Source organism: Phragmites australis, chromosome 7, assembly GCF_958298935.1.
Source record: "Phragmites australis chromosome 7, lpPhrAust1.1, whole genome shotgun sequence".
Classification (NCBI taxonomy): Eukaryota; Viridiplantae; Streptophyta; class Magnoliopsida; order Poales; family Poaceae; genus Phragmites; species Phragmites australis.
This window is the reverse complement of record NC_084927.1, coordinates 34,061,594-34,075,606: the sequence shown is the minus strand read 5'-3', so window position 1 is coordinate 34,075,606 and position 14,013 is coordinate 34,061,594. Positions and strand designations below refer to the sequence as shown.

At 40.5% G+C, this 14,013-nt stretch overlaps 1 protein-coding gene and 1 long non-coding RNA gene across 2 annotated transcripts; both read left to right on the top strand.

The window, feature by feature from the left end:
- Positions 1 to 1,197: 1,197 nt before the first annotated feature.
- Positions 1,198 to 2,616, top strand: LOC133924926 (uncharacterized). The gene is made up of 3 exons (XR_009910860.1): positions 1,198 to 1,646; positions 2,239 to 2,329; positions 2,398 to 2,616. It is a non-coding gene; the product is annotated as an uncharacterized LOC133924926 (long non-coding RNA).
- Positions 2,617 to 8,152: 5,536 nt separating this feature from the next.
- LOC133924924 (mannosyl-oligosaccharide 1,2-alpha-mannosidase MNS1-like) lies at positions 8,153 to 13,746 on the top strand. The gene is made up of 14 exons (XM_062370663.1): positions 8,153 to 8,458; positions 9,330 to 9,377; positions 9,493 to 9,666; positions 9,773 to 9,885; positions 10,371 to 10,436; positions 10,611 to 10,782; positions 11,126 to 11,215; positions 11,757 to 11,881; positions 12,113 to 12,178; positions 12,281 to 12,389; positions 12,496 to 12,594; positions 12,719 to 12,799; positions 12,887 to 13,057; positions 13,144 to 13,746. Exons 1-14 carry the CDS (start codon positions 8,300 to 8,302, stop codon positions 13,375 to 13,377), a joined length of 1,707 nt encoding a protein of 568 aa, XP_062226647.1. The 5' UTR covers positions 8,153 to 8,299; the 3' UTR covers positions 13,378 to 13,746.
- Positions 13,747 to 14,013: the final 267 nt, after the last annotated feature.

Here is a 14,013-nt window from a genome sequence, read left to right as displayed (position 1 = left end):
ATTAACATTGATCTTCCAGCAATGAAAATCCGAGGCATGATCAAGCAAGGAAAATCGAGAATTCATTTTGAATCATTCTGTGAGTTTGAATCATTGTGGTAAGATGTTTGGGCTGGTGCCATAAGTAGTAACTAACCAACCTAAAAGCACTACTTGATCCTGCCTAACAGCTCGAGTGTTTTCAAACTCTCACAAGACAACCTGCGAAAAACTGGTGGCCTGCAAATTCTCTAGAGAAAAGATCAAAATGTACTGCTTGCTGCCCTCGTTTCCACCCCAACCCAGATGTAAAACCCACATTGCATACCCTTTCGGCCACACTTCCCAATCTGACCACCACACGTACACAAATTACATTCCTGTTACATAACAATATTGCCAGAATGTTGCACAACTTAATCATCAGATAGTCATCCCTTAAATTAGCTTGTTCCACAAGCTGAAATTTGATATATTGAGTTTAATTGTGATAGAACATTTCGAAAATCGGTTCGCTCAAGTATATTACCACAAATGTTCAGTTATGTTTACTCGATCTTTATATGAAATTATACCTATCGATAATATCTATAACTTTATAATTAAAAACTTTTCCATTTAAATCCGTTTAGATATAAAAAATAATTATAAATTTCAGATTAAAAACTATATCTAAAATAAGTGGGCCCAAAGAAGTAAGGGACCTTAACCCCTGAATCCAATTTATCAATTGTAAATTTGTAATTGTTGTAATACTAAATTCCTCGATCCGGACATTACTTTGTTTTTACAAGTTCACTTTTTCCTTTTTTTTTAAGTAATTTTATAAAACTACATATACTTTAATAAAATTATCATAAAACTATATATATTTAACAAAATTATCATAAAATTATAGATTTAAATAATAATTTTTATAAAACTACGGAGTGCCGATTTTATCACAAAACTATAGATTATATATCAACTGTTATTAGTCCCGTTACCATGATGACTAAGCCTCGCTTGCAGTCTCATAGCAGCAGCTAGCTTATAAAACGGTCGTCTGAGAGCTCATAAAACTGTAGATATTTTAGTAAAATTATCGTAAATCGTAAAATTACATATTTAAACAATAATAGCATAAAACTACAAATTTATCATCGATTTTTTAAGTAAAACTATAAATTCTATCGCAGAACTATTAATTTAACGAATGTACCCGTCCTTGCAGTCACATGATAATTTTATTCTAATATATGTAGTTCTGTAAAATTTACCTTTTTTTTAAGGAAATCGCACGTTCGGTTTGACCTTCGACTTCCGACCGCCGGCGATGGCGGCGACGGTGCGGTTCGGCCTCCTGATGGCGATGTTCCAGGCCATGTCGCGTGACAAAGGGGGGGGGGGGGGTGGTGGTGGAGAAGAAGCGCGGCCGCCTCCGCGTGTTCCTCGACCGAGCCTACCGGTCCAGCGGCGGGGACGATTAATTCAGCGCGCTCCGTTTCGTCCTCCCGGGGCTCGACCGCGAGCGCGGCTCCTACGGGCTCAAGGAGGCAGCCCTCACCGCCGCGCTCGTCGAAGCCCTCAGCATCGCCAAGGAGTCCCCCGACGCCGTCCGGCTCACCAACTGGCGCCGTAGCGGGGGTGGCCGCAACGCCGGTAACTTCGCGCTCGTCGCCGCTGAGGTACGGTGGCACCGCAACCGCACTTTCCGTCCTCTCTCTCTCTCTCTCTCTCTCTCTCTCTCTCTCTCTCTCTCTCTCTCTCTCTCTCTCTCTCTCTCTAATCCATGCTACCTCACCCTTGTGGGATGACAATGTGAACTTGGTTCAGTTGCTACTTTGCAACTTAATTTGTGTTTAGGTTTCGACTTAGCTGTGCGTATGAATCTGGCAAACAGCATAGGCTCTAGCATCCGAGGATTAGAGTCAGGTTTGCTCCTTTGAGTTGTGTGCTTGGCATCTTGTCTTAACATGTCCATATGTGCATGCTCGGTATTTCTCTTTTGGGGTGAGCTACCATCGATCATTGTGGTTTGGTGCACACCATGTGTCAATAATGTTCCTCTGCGTCAGTAAGTGGAAGCTGTCTTGGTCTCTGTTTGGTTCCTTCCGATTGGATGGGTGCAGTTTGTGATAAAAATGCTGGTTCGGTTCAAAAAGAGTATTGCTAGATTGCTTGATCGACGTGCCATCTTGGTTGCTGTGGTTCATGGGCAGCTATCCTGCCTGCTATTTTTCAGACTTCTGCCTAAGTTATGTTTCGGTTGCTACTTAGGTTCTGCAACGGAGCAAGGTATGACTTCTGGTGGATTGACGATGAAGGAGATCAATGATGCACTTGATCGTCTAGCTGCAACCGAGAACAGGTAGCTAATGCAGCTATTTGCATTTGTGTATGCCAGAAATATCAGAAGTTCTTTCTCATTCTTGATAGGTCTGAGAAGGCCTCAATACTTTCTAGTCTGATCAAGAAAACCAATGCCCTTGAAATGAAGTGGCTTCTGATGAGATAGCTTGCCAATTGCTGCTTTGTGCACTTTTGTATATTTTCTGCTGCATTTCTGCAGTATTTTTGGTTGCTTTTGATGCTTGGCATACTTCATCATAGATTTGAAACTGGGGATCAGTGAAAGAGCATATTCCATGAGTTTCATCCTGATGCCCAAGACCTGTGTCGGACTAACTTGCATCAGATTTATATAATCAACCTAATACTTCGGTCCATCTCATCTCTCCCAAACTATTCAATCATGTGTCTGCATACTGAAAGTTACTTAAATGTACCAAACTGTCACAATGTATGATATATCTAGAGCCATAAAAAACCCTAAACCCCACTAAAATTGACATCCCTAATTCAACAATCATACTATACTCCGTCAGTTTAAAAAATTGTAATGATCATATAACATCTACAACAACAAAAATTATTTAACATCAATATTTGTATTCTACATAACCATCAAATATCACCACTACTATACACTTTATATTCACACTCTTACCATTGTAAATCTAATGCTGCCAAAAAACTACTCCATTTCAATTCTAAATATACTACATCTACAGAATATTTCTACTACATATATATACCACCAATTCAACTTCAAACTATTTCAATTTCCTAAATTGGAAAAAATTAACTACATAAATTATCTATCTATTTAAAGCAAAATTATAACTCTAAATTATTTTACTATTAAAAAAATCTAGCTAAATTGTGTAACAATTGTAAATATTTTTGAACTGCATCAATTGCCTAAACAATGTACATTCAAAATCTACCTCAAACTATTCTACTCTAAACTGTGTACCTAACTATACTCTTTTTTGAACTATTGAAAAAAATCTGAATTATATATACTTTAGAGCTAAATTTTCTATTATGCTCTATTCTAAATTTTCATACTCCAAATTTCAAACCAATCTAATTTTTTCCTACCATTCTAAATACGATGTTGCAAAAATCCATAACATTTCTATTGTACAATTCCTAGATCAATGAGAAATATGTTCATCTATTCATATCTTTGTTGATTGTACTATCGACATATTCATAACAATACAACATCAAACTATTCTAAATCTATAAATTTGAAAACATTAAAGAACTTATTATCGAAATATCCGAACATTTCTGACTCTTCTAAATTTCCTAACTAACTATACTATACTATGTACCTATTGCTAATTTCTGAACCATAAGACTTTCCCTTTTTGTTTCCCTTGGGGAACTGGAACTACTGCTGGAGCATCTAATTCGTCAGTCTATTTTTCTTTGCCAAATAAGCCAGCAAACGTTGACGTTTTCTCAAAAGTCTTCGTAGACCTCTTTCCGATTCTCCTTTTTTCTTATCCGCGTCGAAAGAGATCAATCGGGGTCAACTAGCAACCTCTTACTCTATTCTAAATTTCATATCTTATTTTGCTAAAATTTCTACTATACTATAACTCATTGCCTAACTATACTATATTTTCTACTGTACCCTAACTAACTTTTTAATATACTCTAACTATTTTCTAAATATACTACATTTTCTACTGTTTTTCTAATTAATTTCCTAATTTTCCTAAATTTTCTACTATACTCTAACTAGTTTCCTAACTGTGCTATATATTTTTAATATTTTCTAACTAATTTGCTTCTGATTTTCTAATATTTTCCTAAATTTTCTACTATTACCTATTTTTTCTAAAGAAAAACAAAATAAATTATACCTTCACCAGCCGACGCCTCCGCTCGCGGCGCTACCGGCCCACCCTGCCCCGGTGGTGGCCGCCCCGTCTCCGCTCGCCGTCCCGTTGCTCATTGCCGCGCCCGTGCCCACCTTCGTTCGCTGCGCCATCGTTGCTCGCTGCTCGCGCTCAAGGTCTATGTGTGCGTGGCGTGGGGAAGACAAATAGGCGACGTATTGGAATAAATAGAGCAGGGATGTGGGACCTGTCGGCACTTCGCGTATCGACGTCGGGGTACTTCGAAAGCTAACTTGGCACCCCCATTCAACAAGTCCACCGCATGTCGGTATGTAGAGTGTCGACAGGTCTCGAGACCATTGCCACATAGGAAATCGACACGTGAGGTGCTGATAGGTCTTTAGTCGGTACTCCGTGTGCTGATAGGTTTTTATTATAGTAATTTTATCATTTTAAATATTATTTTATAATTTTCCAATATAATTATTAAAAAATTCTAAATATACCTGCTCCTAGCATCGCCGTAGTCATTCGTAGCGTCGTCCTAGTTCTCTTGTTTTGCCAATCGAGAGCAAAGACGAGTTCTGCTCTTATGCCTAACAACAACGGCGATGTGTTGGATAAACGTGTCATGATGCACCCCAAGGGTTCTGCTCTGCAGCCGTGTTTTGGTTGATCGACTGCGTGACGCAGCACTACATGGGCGTTGCAGCCAATGTTGCGACGCAGTCCAGACCACTATACTAGAGTTGCCAGGTTGCTTGCAGACGGCGTTGCCGGTGCACGGTCCTGGCAGCAGTCATGAGTCAAACCGGACAGAGATGTCTACTCTTTCAAGTTTGATGATGAAGCCTCTGAACCACCGAAGGCCGCCTGGCTCGGTTTGGCTGCCGCGGGCCCGTGGCGTCGCTACTCGCTAGCGATCCATGACCCGCCGATGGCGTCCTGGCGCCCGCCTTGCGGGTTCCTTGGAATTGTAACGTACGGCAGGTGGACGTGTCGCGCTCGCTGCAGTGCTGTTCGGCGAGGAGCTGGGCTGGTGGATCGGGTGGACGAACATGACGTGTTAAAGAGGATAGCAAGACTGAAGGACCAATCATCAAAAGCAAGGAAGATCTGCCACCGCACCGCTGTTTTTTTCAAGCAATGCGCGGACCAGATGGCATGCGCACGCGCGTGCAGCCATTGAACCACTACAGGGGAGAGTTCTTGGGTGCCGAATTCAGCGTAGTCGGCACGTTATTAGGTGGTCCATTGGTCATGACAGCGGAGCTGCTGCAACTGCACGTACTGACTGACTTTGAAGTGGCATCCCATCGTACTGCGTACTTCACTTCACACACATACGCACGACATCTTGACTCCAAGGGTCACAGCCTCACGGGTCAATAACCCGAAGACATGGTTTTATTTGTTACAACTTATTATTCTACTTATTAAGAACTATAAGTTAAAATGGACAAACTAGTTTATTATTGGTTTTTTAAAAGTTAAAAAAAATTAATTTTTAATAAAATAAACTAAAAATTGATAAGCTGACTAAAAGTAGTTGTCAAAGTATTGAATAAGAGTACGTCTTAGCTAACGGACCTATAAGAGGTATAGCGACAAATGGGAGATATTTTCTGAACCCTAACCTATTATGCGACCAGATCAAAGCTTGCTCAACCTGCGTGAGACTTGCGCGACTAGTCTCTTTGTAATACATAACATGTCTAATCGTATTTATTGATTTTTACTCAAGTGTTTTTTCTTCATGATGCACCTTCCTTTAGCAAATAAGGTCGTGGCTGGCGCAGATGGTCAGTGCTTTTTCCCGTAGCATTAAATGATACGAAGTGAGGTTTTGCGGACTGATTTAGCGCCGTACGATGGATGGAACAGGGTATACAAAACAACCAACCAAGTGGACGAGTTCGCAAGTGGGCTCACCAAGGGCTGGGACTGAAGGGCTTGACAGCTAAGGTTCGACTCATGGCAAGGGAATATGCGGAGCTATCGAGGTAAAATAAAAGTAGAGGCTTCTATGGGGATAGGATGGGTCCCGCAGTATCACCGACGCAAGTTGTAGCACGTGTTTCACATGGTGATGACCTGAGAAGACAATATCTAGTTAGTTATGGGTCTTAAAAAATGATCCACTTATACGTTTTTATTTTCTTGTATATACAAAAGAGAATGGGTCTAGGATTAGAGGAGAATATCTCATATGTAATCAGTTCAGAGAATATACATAACAAAATATACATAACGTAAGCTGTTATTCTTTAGTAGGTCTGAACTTGGATAACCCTTGGTGTTAAATTCTAGTCGATACACAACCATTCAAGACGTTGATCATGCGTTTGTCAACTGATACACCTTAAATCATTGTCAACTGATACATCTTAAATCATTGTCAGTGACTAATTCTCGATAATAGCTTTTTAAAAAAAATTGATGCGCTAATAATTTAAAAAATTATTGTAAAAATCTATAACTTTTATCATAAGTTATAAATAACTTTAAAAAAACTGTTTTTTAATTAAAACTCATAAATTTTAGTTATGCCAACAAATTATAGGTGACATAATTTGGGTTCTCAGTAAGCACGGCACGACGGTCTGCGCGCCATCACCTCGGTGACTCGGTGTACAGAGAGCAGCTCGCTCTTGTTGTGGGGTAGGCGGCCATCGCACTGACGGCAGCGTGCACGCACGTGGTCTCTTCACATGGATGCTTCCTTGCTCGCGGTCGCGGGTGCACTGCAGGAATCGTCTCACGCCTGGCCGCCGGCGCACGCGGGCGTCTTCAGATTTCAGGCCAAGGCCGCGTGCGGTCCCAGGCAAGTGGACGAACGCCGCGGCCTGCATGCCGCCTGCCTCGATATCGACCGTCCCCGGTCAGCCGCGCGCCTGTCGTGTGGGTGTGGGCGTGTGGCCGCGCTTCGCGAACTGCGCGCTTGCTCTCGGTCTCGGGGAGAGCTTCGCGAACCGCTCGACAGTGCCTCGCGCACCGCGGCCGGCCGTGACGTGAAGTGCCGCGCCACCAGCTCGGTACGGCGACGGAGTTAGCGCAGGAATTAGGTCGCCACGCACCACCGCGGCACTGCGGTTTGGGTGCGATCGCAACACGCGTGTTGGCGTGTTGCGCCCGCGAATTAGCAACTCGGGGAGCGGTACGCTTTATTGCTTTGGCCTGAGTTTTGGGCGTTGACCAGGCACCGGAATCGAATCCCGACCGCCACGGCAAACATGATCCATCCGACAAGCTCGTTGCACTTGACCCTTCTTACCACAAAATTTTTTATTTATATATATATTTAAAATATATATATATCTTAAAATTTATAGATCTACTTGTATTATTCGTTGAATGAGTGACATATTAAATGAGTGATAGAATATGTTACTGTCAGTCTATTTTTGAAAAACTATTTAATTAGTCTCAACTCGTGTCAGTCAAACCATCAACTAACATATAGACCTCTAAATTTTCAAAGTAGACGTACATTTTTACTAACTCCAAAAAAGTATATATAAATAAAAAATATCTCCACATGGTCTGCAGCGCTGCATAAAATAGAGGACGAAGACAAATGACGAGGTGAATGGCTGATATTTCCGCAAACTCATGGGTAGTACAGCATGACGTTATTCTGGCAAAGTTATCTCATTCCTCTTTTTTTTTTTACTAAACTCGTTTTTTTATTAAACAGGCGTTTATAAGGAGAAAAGATAGGGGTTGTAAAGATGGATTCATCCGTTGCATTCCTAGAACCAAACAAACAGTGTGCCGAAGCAATATAGCATGTTGAACAACATTTCTTTCCCAAGCCAAACTCACTGTTGATACACCATGTCCTTCAGTTTTAAATTTTCTCCCGAAAATCATTTTCTAAGAAAAAACACTAAATTTCTCAGAAAAAGGAAAGATCATTAATTCATGTACTTTGTTAAAAAACGAGAGTAATAAAGTACTAAGGTTCAAGTGTATATTTACTGGTAGGCCCCTCTGCCGATGACCCCGGCCCGGCCGAAACAGAGACGAACAAAACACATTCGACGCGGGGACGCTCGAGCGCACGCGCGAATCGCCGTGGACCTCGCCGGAGGCGGCGACGAGCTTGGATCCCGGCGATCTACCCGCCGGAGGCGGCCTCCATGGCTCGCCGGTCGTCGTCCTCGTCGTTGGGGGCGTGGCGGTACGTGAACCCCGCGTATTACCTCAAGCGGCCCAAGCGCCTCGCCCTCCTCTTCTTCGTCTTCGTCGCCGCCACCTTCGCCTTCTGGGACCGCCAGTCGCTCGTCCGCGAGTACGAGGTGCGCCCCCCTCGCCTCGGGAGTTCCCCTCGATCTGGGTTGAAGATTGTAGTGGCCGGGATCTGATTAGCTCCTTTCGCGCCTTTAACTGGATTTCGATTTCGATTTGTCGCTGGATCTGGATAAATGAGAACATGTGATTGTGGCTGGAACTTACCGCGGCAGTTGAAGGAATCGGAATGGTTGGGAGTAGGCTTTGGTGTATTGGATTCATTTGGGATATTATGTTCAGGATTTGGCTGCTTGTTTAAGAATTTTTATTTCAATCTTGTAAGATGTTAATTAGCGGCAGCGGTGGAACTAGGATCTATATTTTTTAACGTAGTTTGGTTCAGCTTGGATTTCTCTCCCAACTTCGACTGTAATTTGGCGAAGAAGTTTGGGTCTTCTCAATTCTGGGGTTAGCAGGAAGTGTACGGCTGTATTGAAAATTTTGATGAGCTTCGATGTCTCTCGGGTTGTAGGGTGAAGGTGGAGAGTGTGAACAGTTTCTCTTTATTTCAGCCGAAAGCTCGAGGTTGCTATGTTTTGGTATTATTGAAAGGTGTAGATTCAGATAACTGGCTTCTGGTTGGAATCTTTTACCGGGAAACGCATCTTTGTTGCTTCGATTTGTAGCACGCTGACTGAAAACTGTAGAGTTATGAAAGTTTTGATAAATATATGTTTGAGATTTTAGGAGCCACTGTTATTGTGAAGCCTGTATTTCTTATGATCTTTGAGCTCACCTTTTCTCTCTCTAATTTTGATTCAGGAAAATATGTTGATATACCTTTACTTCCTTCATACCGAGACAATTCATATTTTTTATGTATACTTGCATTTTTCATGCTTGTTTCCAATATTAATCTTCTTCTTTCTTCATTTTCAGTCTGAGATTTCCAAACTGGATGACGAAATAAATCGGTTGCATGACCAGGTAATTAAAATTCCAAGTTTTGTTTGAATTGTCATGTGGGTTTACTGGTCTATTTAGCCCAGGTTTTTTCCCATGAAAATCTCATTATTCAATTTTCTTACTGTCTCTTCTGTAGTTAAGAAAGGCTGGAGTTCATCTGGATGAAAATCCAATAAGTGACAAAATGTCCACAAAAAATCTTGTAGAAATCGATCCTATTAATAATGAAAGGCGAGAAAAGGTTAAAGAGGCGATGCTTCATGCTTGGAATTCCTATGTGAAGTATGCCTGGGGAATGGATGAGCTTCAGGTTTGTGTTAATCATTCTGACCCGTAGTTTGTTTTGCATTTTTTTTTTAACTTATTGTAGGTCTAAGATGCCTTTTTCCTGTTGCTTTGCTCACCCCAATTCTCAGCCACAATCAAAGGATGGTATCAACAGCTTTGGTGGTCTTGGAGCAACCCTTGTCGATTCACTTGATACACTGTATATAATGGGCCTGAAAGATGAATTTCAGAAAGCCAGAGAGTGAGTTCCACTTGCTTTTCATAATCTAGAGTTTTTTCAGAATTCTTTCTCTCTTGCTTTCATTTTGCCAGAAAAGCGAATTAACATTTGATTTTAACTTGCTTATATGAATATTCAGTTATGCAGATTAGACCAATGCTGTCTGTCTTTTTATCTTAAATTCCCTGAATTTAGAAAGCCAGCTTATTGGGTGCACTTATGTGTAATATCCATGACATGAGTGTGTCACCATGTCCCCCTATTATAGAGGAATATATAACCAATTATTTACTTTATATTTCTTGGGGTTTCCATCATTTTCATCTGTTCCATGTGACAAACAACCTTTATGAGTCTATTAAGTCTTTTGCACTTTCTGTTATGAAACTCTTATTTGCTTTTATCTTTCAATTTCCACATGGTACTATTTCTTATAATCATTTGACTACCTTGTTCTGTTTTTTTTTATACTCCTGATCTGACAAATATCTATTTCATGATAACAGCTGGGTGGCAGAGTCATTAGACTTTGACAAGGATTATGATGCAAGTGTTTTTGAAACGACCATAAGGTTGCATTATAAGGTTTACCTTTATTATAGTATTTTATCTCCTCAACTTAGTTTGTTCTTTGCAGATATTTGACTGCAAAGGCCAATGTTATGTAGGCGTGTCACCATTACGATTTTAATAGTAAATGTAACTACAGTTAGGCTGTCTAATATTTTGTTTTTGTTTATATTCAGGGTTGTTGGAGGTCTCCTAAGTGCATACGATCTGTCTGGTGACAAAATATTTCTCGGCAAGGCTAAAAATATTGCGGATCGACTATTACCTGCTTGGGATACACCATCTGGCATCCCTTATAATAGAATAAACCTAGCTCATGGACGAGCCCATAATCCTGGCTGGACCAATGTGAGTCACAGATGTTCTATTTTCCTCTAAGTAGACACTTTGCATTGCAAAATCCTTCTTAAACATGGAGTAGCTCACAATTAGCTGTATTAAGTATTAACTTTATTCAGATCATCCGATGCCGCTTTGTTGTGCAAACTTTCATTGTTTGTTTTGTGGTTTGAATTTATACCAAGGCTTTGATTTCCATCTCATCACATGCTACTGACCACTAAATTTTAGACAACCATTCACCATTGAGAATTGCTACATTAGCTATTTTTAGAAACATATCTCATCTGAAACTATTTTCGTCCCTTCATATGACAAAGAATAAATTGTATATGCTTTATTGTTTCTGCAGGGTAATAGTATCCTTGCAGATTCTGGTACAGAGCAACTTGAATTTATAGCTTTGTCACTAAGGACCGGTGATCCCAAGTATCAGCAGAAGGTTCTGTTACTGTTTACTCATTTTCAGACATCCTAGTTTTGTGTATGGGTAAATTTAGTGTGGCTACTTCTGTGCCGAACATACTTTGCATTTTTTTTGTGTTAGATGCTTTGCTCGCTCCAACTAATTTTGGTGATGTCTGCTTCTGTTATTTATTTAAGTATATCTAATCATTACTGAAGGAATAATTCACTCTGTGTGATTGCTAACACCTACATAGTTATGGAAGGCCTTGAAGAATGTAGCGTTCCTCATTATGAGTGTTTTCCTGCAAACTTGTGAATGTATCTTGATCCAGATGCATGGAAATGTTAGAATTAGATTAGGGTAGGTATATTGTCTTATCTCTACCTGATAATAAGGAAAATATCACCTTTATTGGCTTCTAAATGGGTCAATTATCAACTGATTGGCTGCTATTTTTGGTAGTAAAATGCCCTGTATTAGCATCATTACCATTTAGATCCTGTCTGAGTGTCTTTCTTCTGCTCAATTTTTCTTAGTGTTTAGGCTCATTTGAGTTGATAAAATATAATTTTAGGCGGAGAATGTCATCACACAGCTTCAGAAGATATATCCCAGTGATGGTTTACTTCCTATTTATATAAATCCTCATTCAGGGACTGCTTCGTACTCAACTATCACATTTGGTGCTATGGGAGATAGGTAATGTTTTTCATACTTTTGTATTTCAACGAAATTATTTCCGTCCTGTAACTGTTGTGGTCTATCATTTAGCACTGGTAGTCTGATACTACATCATTTAAATGCTTACAAATCTTTAAGCAAGTCTTTTCTCTATCTTATTGGATCATCGCTAAGTTTTCTATTGCAGAACTTAGTTGCTAATTTTCCCATATTTTTAAAAAATAAAACCAACTGCCATTTTTGGTTCAGCTTCTATGAATACTTGCTCAAGGTCTGGATCCAGGGGAATAAAACTGAGCATGTAAAACATTACAGGTTTGAGCCTATTATCAGCCTAGTTTCACAACTTGTCAAATACCCTTTGCAATTTTGTCATTCTAACATGGAAAACATATCCTTTCATGTTGCTTAACTCAGACAAATGTGGGAAACGTCAATGGAAGGTCTAATAAGCTTGACCAGGAAAACTACAGCCTCTAATTACCACTACATTTGTGAGAAGAATGGTGGTTCATTGTCTGACAAGGTAATGTATCACCATTCAGTTGGCTGTTGTTAGCAGGCTGCTTGCTAAAGCTTGTCGCACATTCTCTCTCTAAGGTTCTGACTAGTTCAGCTTGCGACTTACACAGATGGATGAACTTGCTTGCTTTGCTCCTGGTATGCTGGCATTAGGAGCATCTGGTTATGGTCCTGAAAAATCTGAACAAATTATGAATCTTGCAAAAGAGGTAAATTATCTAGGCATTCCTCATTTTTGTATTCAAGGTCTTTGCATGTTACCTTAAGAACAATATGGTTTTTTCCCCTGTTTGCTGATCTGACTTCATTTTTTCCGTTCAATTCATGTTATAGCTTGCTAGGACCTGTTATAATTTCTACCAAACAACTCCCACGAAGTTGGCTGGAGAAAACTATTTTTTCCATGGTGGACAGGTAGTATGGCAGCCCTTAATTTCATCTTTCTAATAATCTTGTACCATATACCATAAATTCTAAATGGTATTTTCTCACTGACCGTAGGATATGAGTGTGGGCACATCCTGGAATATCCTGAGACCGGAGACTGTTGAATCACTTATGTACCTATGGCGCTTGACCGGGAACAAAACATATCAAGATTGGGGGTGGGACATATTCCAGGCATTTGAGAAGAACTCCCGCATAGAATCTGGATATGTGGGACTGAAAGATGTAGGTTTTCCTGATAACTTATATCGTTTAATTTCTTCTCAAGAATACTTGTCTGACAACTATTGTTGAAACGTTTCGGTCTCCAGGTGAACACTGGTGAAAAAGATAACATGATGCAGAGCTTCTTCCTAGCAGAGACGCTCAAATACCTCTACTTGCTTTTCTCCCCTCCGTCAGTGGTATCCTTTGATGAGTGGGTCTTCAATACTGAAGCTCACCCGTTGAGAATTGTTCCGATACATGATAGCAAAGGCCACTCATCTGGCTTTGAAACACCGGCGGTCCGACCATTCGGGAGAAAGCAGGGAAAACCGGAGTAAGCTTGAATTATAGGTCAGGATTTTTTGCATCCGCCGTTTGATTTTGACCTGCCTGTGGAAGATGTTCTGACACGAAGGGAGTTTATGCCTGAAGCAGTAAGGTTTAGAAACCACGGGATTAGGTGATTTAGAGCAAAAAAATTATAGGTAGAGCACGATGCAATAATCGCGGCACTGACCTCCGGAGCATAATCGGAGGTCAATAGCCCTATAGAAATTTTTATCTTTGGACTTGTTACGCGGCCCGCGTTATTGATCTGTAAGTTGTAACATACATCTAATCACTGCCCATATGTTGTTCCCTGCCGGGGGCTGCTTTGTAGTTGGATTTTCATTATTTGCCCAGAGTTGTTACCTTTTTAGACCAAAGGCACGGTCCTGTTTTTATAGAAAGCATCATAGTACAGAAGTACACGTTAGAAAAACCAACTACATAATACCTGATAACAAAGTTTGTTCAGAGAAACATCTATCAAGAATAAACTATAGTAAACTTCTACCTGACAACTCTAAACATCAGTTGAGACAAGCCAAGGTGTCTGAAGAACATAAAAAACAGTAAGACTACCGACCGTCAGAATTATCCAATTCCTGCTAGAAGTCTCTCTACCTGTGCTACTGTTGGAGTGCATCCAC